Source organism: Cajanus cajan, chromosome 4 (genome assembly GCF_000230855.2).
Source record: "Cajanus cajan strain Asha chromosome 4, NIPB_CcT2T_4, whole genome shotgun sequence".
Taxonomy (NCBI): Eukaryota; Viridiplantae; Streptophyta; class Magnoliopsida; order Fabales; family Fabaceae; genus Cajanus; species Cajanus cajan.
In genome coordinates, this window is record NC_138520.1 from 60,305,719 (window position 1) to 60,314,809 (window position 9,091).

Here is a 9,091-nt window from a genome sequence, read left to right on the forward strand (position 1 = left end):
ATAAAATTATATTAAAAATTGTATAATAATATTTATAAAATTTTAAATATTAATTATATTTTATAATATTTGAAAAATGACCTTAAACCTCAAATAAAATGAAAAGAAACCAAGGGAGAATATTATCTATATTTATATTCCTGCATTAATGTTGGGTGGGAAAAAGACAAAAAGAGAAGAAGGTGGTAAAAGGTGAAGTCAACCTTCTATTCTACTTTCTCTGGTTTGCAAAAAGGGTCCAAAAAAGGCTACTAATTATCATTTTATCACAGCCTCCATCAAGAAAGTGATCAAAGTTCCTCTTTTGACCCTTCGTTCTTCCTTCCACGATCCTTCTCATCAAACCCCAAATCATGAAAAGTTGAAAAGCCTTTCTCAAATCTCAACTACTGAGTGCGTAATCACAGCGATCTGCCATCACTCTGGTGGGTTTGTTGCCCCATTTTTGCGAATTTGCATTTTCACCCTTTTCAAGTTTTGGACTTTGTTTTGTTTCCCTGCATCTGAAAGCCTTAACCTTTGATTTGGTCGTAGGGTGGTTTTCTTGATGCCCTTATGGGTGCTTGCTGGAGTAATAGGATTAAGGCTGTGAGTCCTTCCAATACAGGTAAGCTTGTATCTTCATTTTCTTCTCTTTGAATGCATGAAAGAGCTATTTTTTCTTCTGGGGTTGGAAATGAACATGGGGTGGGCTTAAAGTTGTTAACTTTATGGGTAGTTGTGGAGTTATGTTCATGTATCCAAGTCTATAATAAATGATTGGGATCCTTGCATATTAAGGATGCTATGGTTTTTCAGATATGGTGATCTGTGTCTCATGAAAAAAGGGGTTTTGGTTTGAGAGACCCATTGGATTGGTAGACTTTAGATTTGGTTCTTCATGTGGATTTTAGCTTTTCTACCCGCTTGAAAATTCCATCTAGGGTTGGTTTGGTATTGGAGTAAAAATGGGGTTGCTAAATCTTTGGATGGTTTTGCACTACAACTTACTTGTAATGCTAATTCACTAATTTTCTCCATTTTTAATCACATCAGAAGGTTTTCTGCTAGATAATTTATTTAGGAAAAAAAATTGAAAGCTAGGTCTTAGGAAATTACTGTTAGGACAACAGAAGGACAATTTGGGATTTTGGGATTCCATGTGAATTGGTGTTACAAGTGATGATTTTGTTGTTTTAAGGCAGGTGATGTTGAGTGAGTCTTTGTGAACTTTTTTTTCATGGTATTGATGTAGGGTTCACTTCTAGAAGTGTCAGCCGGAGTGGCAATGACGTCGGCTCTAATAGCAGGAACTCATCAGCCTCCATATCCGTCACTTCTCGAAGTGAGGGTGAGATCTTGCAATCTTCCAACCTGAAAAGCTTCAGCTATAATGAGCTGAGAGCAGCCACAAGAAATTTCCGCCCAGATAGTGTCTTGGGGGAGGGTGGCTTTGGTTCAGTATTTAAGGGCTGGATTGATGAGCATTCACTTGCTGCTACTAAACCGGGAATAGGCATGATTGTTGCTGTGAAGAGGCTTAACCAAGATGGGTTCCAGGGTCACAAAGAATGGTTGGTTAGTATCAATCAATTCTTTGCTTGATACTTGTTTAGTTTCCTCTCTGATGGCTTCAAATTTTAATTCATTGTGTATCAACAAAATTCTAGGCAACTGAGAATTTTTGGATACTCCTTCATTTTGCCTGTCTGATTCTGTTTGGAGGATTTTCAGTGGAACTGTATGGCCTTGATTATGATACTGTAGTTCAACCTATATCCAAAAGCTGGTTGCATAATAGTTGATATTCCTTTTTTGTGTTGTTTGACTTACAGACTGAAATCAACTATCTCGGGCAACTGCAGCATCCTAACCTTGTTAAGTTAGTAGGATACTGCTTTGAGGATGAGCATAGACTTCTGGTTTATGAATTTATGCCCAAGGGTAGCATGGAAAATCATCTGTTCAGAAGTTAGTACCTTTTATTTTAGTTGAATATATAACTTTTTATTCCTTTTTGTACCACTACCAAGAAGCTTTCTTTTTCCTGAATAGTAATAATTCGAAGTTCAGTCCTCTGAGTTCTAATACTAATGCTCTGAGTTCTAATACTAATGTTGCTTGAAATCATCATAAATACAGGAGGTTCTTACTTTCAGCCATTCTCTTGGAGTTTGCGAATGAAAATAGCCCTTGGGGCTGCAAAGGGCCTTGCTTTTCTTCATAGTACAGAACCTAAAGTCATATACCGTGACTTTAAAACTTCGAATATCCTACTTGATACAGTATGTACATAATTGTAATTTGAGCATGTCTTGTCATGGTTCAAAATATGATGGATTTAGAGTTCATTACTGAGCTTTGTTGCATGTTGCTTTGCAGAACTATAATGCCAAACTTTCGGATTTTGGGTTGGCTAGAGATGGTCCAACTGGTGATAAAAGTCATGTCTCTACTAGAGTCATGGGAACCCGTGGATATGCAGCACCAGAGTATCTAGCAACAGGTAACAACTATGGTTTATGTCAAATAGTATTCCTAGCTTAGGTTTTGGGTTTCCTGCACTGGTCTTCACTCTCATTTTCACATAAGATTTTGTGGCTAATTTTCTAGTCACTCAAATATTCTGTTGGTGTTTAGTGTTACAATTTTAGCCTTTAAGTATCCCTTTCATTTACTCTAGAGAGTGTCCTGAGTCTTTAAGGTTTTGCAGAATGGCAATTACCATTTTGTGCCCCCCCTCCCCCCCACAAACAAATGACTTCTCTTTGTATAAATTTGTCGATCCTTCTATCTTGTATTTTCAATTATCAGTTAGAGTTTGGTCCCTTCTTTTGTTTTTTTGTTGTGAATTTATTAGATTTGAGCAGTTTTTATTTTTTATATTAATATACAAACAAGACAGTATTACCTACTGCTTACCACCACTGAATAATTTATGTTTTGCTAGGTCATCTTACTGCCAAGAGTGACGTATATAGTTTTGGAGTAGTTCTTCTGGAAATGATATCTGGAAGAAGAGCTATAGACAAGAACCAGCCACCTGGAGAGCATAACCTTGTTGACTGGGCCAAGCCTTACCTATCCAACAAACGAAGAGTTTTTCGTGTGATGGATCCACGCCTGGAAGGTCAATATTCACACAGTCGAGCTCAAGCAGCAGCTGCGCTGGCTATGCAATGTCTTGCTACGGAGCCTAAGTGCAGGCCAAATATGGATGAGGTGGTAAAAGCATTGGAGCAGCTTCAGGATTCAAAGGACATGCAGAGAAAAGGTGCTGCTGATCATAAACAGCATCACGTACGCAATTCTGGCCTCGGCCGTTCCAACGGTGGCAATGGTGGTGCAGATGTGCCCAGAAAGCCTTCTGCTTATCCTAGACCTTCTGCTGCTCTCCTTAGGTGAGAGGATTTTGTGACAGGGCAAGTAGTAAGCAGAACACAAGATTCAGAGGTTTAGGTGTGGCATGAACCATGTTTATGCAAGAAATGTATAGTTAGTTTGTGTTATTTCTGTTATATTTTGTGCTATATATAAATTTTTTCTTCTTGTGGTCCTTTTTGTTAGACATGTAAGAGTCTAATATGGATCCTTAAAGGTGTTCATTAATTTCGAACCCTGTAAAAAACTGCAACAATGTGGCTGATGCTTTACATTTTCATCTTTTGCTTTTAATATGTAAAAAAGTCATCATCATTGTTGACTCCCTGACTTCCATGATTCCTTCCATCCCCACCACCAAATCCTGTTGACTCTGCTTTTTAATTGTTTCAAATCATCTTTTGTGCTTTATGCTTTTTATTAATATTTTTTTTATGCTTTTGTTTCAAGTCATCTTCGAAGCATTGTGGGTCACTTGTAGTTCAACTTTTTTTTCTTTATCTTTTGAATCTTTAAATTTCCCAGCTGTGGCATTTGTTGCAATTAGCATGTATCTGGAGATTCATTTTGTTTGAAAATATAAAAACTATTGAAGTTTATTTTGGAAGCCTAGTATCGTGCTTTCACACACCCCAAAGAAAAATGTGTTGAAATGTTGAAATTTGCTCTAAACAAATCAGGTCCAATGCATGAGAATATAGAACCGTAGAACCTTATTTTCTGAGATAAGATTAGAATGATTCTGCATATATGCTGATCTGTGGACCCACCTTGATCAAGAATACTACAAATAGATAGTATATGCATGTTTATTTCGGCTTCTAAGATCTATGTTGCTTCTTATTTCGAGTCGAAAATAAGAAAGACACAAAAGCAAGCTTACTTCTTCCATTGGTGGATCGAAGTTGAGGTGACTTAGTTCAGACACATTATATATTTAATTCATGTCTGCATTTGAGGATTCAATGTTCATTTATCTGTCTCATGAATAGGGCAAATATATGCTTCCTTCCTTAAATGCTTCTTTCTTAAGTGTCTAAAATGATCTTATTTCATTCATGGCTTGCTTAGCATAGTTTATTTTGGTTGTAGAAGTGAATCCAATATTACTATAATAACATTCAAAATGAAATATAAAAAAATGCAATGATCGTTGTCCAAAATCAAAAGTCAAAATGCATATTTTCCATCACGATTTGAGAGAACAAGTTAAAATGAATAGATTAAAAAGATTATATCTTGGGTTCTGTACTTACAAATTACAAGGTTATCAAAGCATCCAAATTTATTGCCGCAATTTTTCGGCATTTACACAGTTGGTATCTCGGAACTGTCGGATGAAGATTGAATAGTTCATATTTATTCTCAATAAATCAAATTTAAAACACTTGAAATCTGAGTTGTTTGATCATCCAATGGTCACAAATGCCTTGATTGTGTAATTGTGTTGAGTTCTATATTGAGTAGAACAAAGTTAAAGGTTCATTTGGATCAAAATTTTCACATATATTTACTGAACTTATATACAAGAAAAAAAAATATGATTACATGTTTTCGACTAAAATATAAGTAAATTTTAATTAAGTTAACTTTATTTAATGTTCTTAATATAAAAATATTTTTTTAAAAATAAATATGATTAAATATATTTTAATAAATGTAATGTATATTTTATATGAAATTGCGAAAATTAAAGGCTTTTAATTTTCTTTTTTTGATCAAATTTAATTTTACTTTCTTAATTTGTGTGAGATTTATTTTATTTATTTATATATAAATCCAGAGGGAGTATATGAGAAAAATGATAAAAAAAATAAAATATTTTTTTTTCATCAACTAAAATTAACTTATATATAAGTTAAAAAAACACATTTTAAAAGAAGTTAATATAATAGAACTTTGATAAATTAAATTATATAAATAATTTTAACTTTTGAAGAAAGTTATTACATTTTTTTTATCTTTGTACTGTCCTAGATATATATATGGCCGATCAATCTAGACTAGTTGTATAAATATTGGGTGACTCATTATTAATCTATCTACTAATTTAACGATCTAATATTCTTTAATCTATAAAATAATGTATACAACAAAATTATCACAAAGACAAAAAATCCATACCATGATAAACGATCCCTAACAAAATAAGATAAATAAATTAAAAATAGATGACATATTTAAATTAATATAAGAAAAAATATAACCTCCCTACTATATAATGTTCACACTAAACGGAAATAATTAAGTTTTTATTGAATTTCATTTTTATTCTCCCAATAGAATTACTCTAAGTTTTATATTGGAACCATTTTTTTTTCATTTCTATATTGGAACCATCTTTTTTCATTTATGAGTGTTTAGATAAAACCTTTATCGAAACACATCATTAGTAAGAATATTTGCACCCAATCTTGTGCCTACCTCTTATATTTTGTTCGACTAAGTAGATACACTTATCTTCCTTACATTAATTATTTGGAAAAGAGCTCCACTTCAACGCGTTTTCAAGCATACCCTTTTCAAAATAAACCCTTTTAATAAGTTGGTAACTTCACATCTTCCAACCTTGAATGTGTTCATTCCCTATCCAACTCTAGACTGTCATTTTCCATATTCTGACATTATTATCACTGAAATCCCTCTCAGCAATTCATTTTTAGCTAAACCAAGCCAACCAAGTGTCAACATACCTATAATATAGACCTTGCATCATATTTAAATTGTCATTATCAACCTTCTTGCAAGCTACGCCACAAGAAACTTCCAACTTACCCAGAATAATCAACCTTTTTTTTTTTCGATAAGGATAAATTTTAGGAAAAAATTTGATATGAAAACTAATTTATTATTATTTTTTTTATAAACTAGAATATCTCCCAACAGAAAGTTAAAGTTTAATATCTCAATGTAGTAAAATTTATTTAAGAAATTAACTTTTCGAAACAAATGTTTTTACAAACATGTTACACATCACATGCTTAAGGGGTAAAGTTGTCCACCAATTATGTCACTCCTGGTTGGTGTATGAAAACCAAATTAAAAAAAAATGAATATTGAAATTAACTTGAAAACAAATATCATGTGTAAAAATTAAAATGAAAACTTAATTACACAAATCATTGTCACGTCAATTTCTATTATGCGTGTAAGACTAGTATAATAGAAAAGACTAAACTAAAAATCACTTGTGAAAGTAGAATATTCGGTTGTTATCAGTTCTGCAAATGAAAAGGACTAAACTAAAAATCACTTGCGAATAGCAATTTATTATAAGGACACAACCTGTGGTTTGGTATATGCATAATTTACGTGGGTTTTCTTCTGTTCACATGGCTTGGGATGAGCAATCCACAAATGGATTGTATTTTTGTATAGGACTCTTATAACCACCTTATTTAGATCATATGAGTATATATGTAAAATGGACCACCTAGTCCACCTTCACCACATGAGTAATAGTGGAGTTAACTAAACTTGGTTTACCTTTTGATGCACTTAAAAAATTTATTCAAAATTTTTTTAGAAAATTTTAACATGAAGCAGTATAAAATGTGGTACATGAATGAAATATTATTTTTAATCGTTAAATTTAATAATATAATAATCAAGAGTTCAGATTTCTTACCTATAACTTGGAAAAGAAAATTTTTGTATTTTGCAGATTAGTCTCTACTTAAGGTTACTGTTTTGGCCGCCAATAGGTGGTGAGGACGAGGAAGACGACGACGAGGCCGTTGAGGGCGAGCTAGGGGCGGGGAGGGCCAGATTTGGAGGTGGCAAGGTTTTGGTCGTAACGGATGTAGTTGACAGCGGAGAAGGCGAAGGAGAGGCCCTAGGAGAGTTGAATGCCGTGGACAACGAGAAAGGGGAGGTAGCGGCAAAGGAGGGACATGAGGCCGGTGGTGCCGAGGAGGAGGAGCCCGCACCTCTGTTGCCACTGCACGAACGAAGTTGCGCTTCCGCTGCCATCGCTTGAAGGAACCCGCACCTCTGCGCTGAAGTTAGATGAAATACACATAGGAGGGGGGGGGGGGTTGAATATGTGTGTGTGTGAACAAAGAAATTTTAAAAACATTTTCGCAAGAAGGCTCTTTTTTGTCCAGTAAAATAATATTAGTAAATGCTAAACTGGAACGGCCCAGAATTGGTTTAACAAAATAATTTTTGCGTCTGGGAATTTTATCGTCTGCTCAAGGAAAATGCTTCTTAAACGAACCATTCTTTAAGATAACAAATTGAACAAGTGTGGTTTTCGTCTAAAGAGTTTTAATAGACGATAAGCATTTAGACGAAGGTTTCAGTATTTAAAATCATTCAAATAAAAGTGCGTCTGAAATCTAAAAATAGTGCAAGTATTTTTATACTGGTTCGCTCAAACTGAACTACGTCCAGTCTCCTTCAAATGAAGGGTTCCACTAGATGTTCAATGAGGTACAAGTATTATTTGTTCAGCCTCTTCAGGCTCGCAGTGAGTATTATAGACCACCTAGGTCACGACCACTCCTGGTCGGCCAACTTCACTCATTGGTCCTAGTATTTTTTAATCAGCCTCTTCAAGCTAGCAGTGAGTATTCTAGACCACCCAGGTCACGACCATTCCTGGTCCCAAGTATTATCAACCACTCCTGGCTCATCAACTTCACTCGCTGATGCTAGTATTCTTTGATCAACCACTTCTGGCTCCTAGTGAATATTCTCGACCAACTCCTGGCCCGCTAACTTCACCATTAGCGCTAGTATTCTTTACTCAGCCACTTCTGGCTCTCAGTGAGTATTGTCGACCAACTCCTGGCCCGTCAACTTCACTCATCGACACTAGTATTCTTTGATCAGCTACTTTTGGCTCGCAGTGAGTATTTTTTGACAAGCCTCTCCAGGCTTTACAAGTATTCTTTCCCTAGCCTCTTCAGGCTTTACATATGATGACTAAACAAGTTTGGTTTGAGTGTTTAGGTTACTCTCATAGGGAGGATACATCAGTTGATACACTTACTAAGGTATGCAACCTTAGTTTTTACAACGATTGAGTGTTTAATTTACTCTCATAGAGAGAATACATAAGTTGAATACACTCACTAAGGTTCATGTTCTTAAGATGCACACTTGGAACTCCTTAGTCTACAGAGATAATTATACTTTGGTACATTTGAGGTAGTGATATATATATTTTCTTGTATAATTTTCCCGTTGCAAGTGTCCGTTGAAGTAGATATAGTCGTTTATGACTAGTTTGATCTTCTTATTTAATGCTTGAGATCTTGCATTAAATGTTGCTTCCTGTTATAGACATTGCGTGTAGACTTCTTTGCCTTGTTAGTAGCTGTGTCTGGGTTTAGCAGAGACCTAGGAACCTTTTTTGTCCTTTTCTGGTCACGTAACTGTAGAGTGTTATTCTTATATGAAAAAGTGATGTACTTTTCCTGACACATGCATGCTCTTGCTTTTGTGTGCTTTTCTTCTTCTTCTTTCATCACACTATCATGTTGAGAACATTTAAGTGATCGTAGATAATGCCTGAATTTTCTTTTAAGACTTGATTCTTTAGATGTTTTCATGATAATCTTCGTCTGCGTCTGTTGGTCTATGTGCGTCTCAATCTGTGATTTTCGTCTGAGCATTTGAGTTTAATGCTTTGACTCCCTTTTGATCTGGTCAACATTATAGATGGACAAACTTTGTTTTTGTCTTGAAATATCTTTCAGTCTGTGTTGTCCTTCATCTTATGCAT

The 9,091-nt window shown here is 34.7% G+C and overlaps 1 protein-coding gene across 1 annotated transcript; it reads left to right on the plus strand.

The window, feature by feature from the left end:
• The first annotated feature begins 238 nt into the window (after positions 1–238).
• Positions 239–3,690, plus strand: NAK (Protein kinase superfamily protein). The gene is made up of 7 exons (XM_020350000.3): positions 239–425; positions 535–607; positions 1,235–1,557; positions 1,815–1,950; positions 2,122–2,264; positions 2,362–2,485; positions 2,930–3,690. Exons 2-7 carry the CDS (start codon positions 556–558, stop codon positions 3,382–3,384), a joined length of 1,233 nt encoding a protein of 410 aa, XP_020205589.1. The 5' UTR covers positions 239–425; positions 535–555; the 3' UTR covers positions 3,385–3,690.
• Positions 3,691–9,091: the final 5,401 nt, after the last annotated feature.

What these genes read in the sequence shown, in the direction of transcription:
- NAK (XM_020350000.3), top strand. Translation starts at nt 556, where the DNA reads ATGGGTGCTTGCTGGAGTAATAGGATTAAGGCTGTGAGTCCTTCCAAT. An exon ending in GGAAAATCATCTGTTCAGAA is followed by an intron (nt 1,951 to 2,121) that starts GTTAGTACCTTT and finishes TCATAAATACAG; the next exon opens with GAGGTTCTTACTTTCAGCCA. An exon ending in CGAATATCCTACTTGATACA is followed by an intron (nt 2,265 to 2,361) that starts GTATGTACATAA and finishes GTTGCTTTGCAG; the next exon opens with AACTATAATGCCAAACTTTC.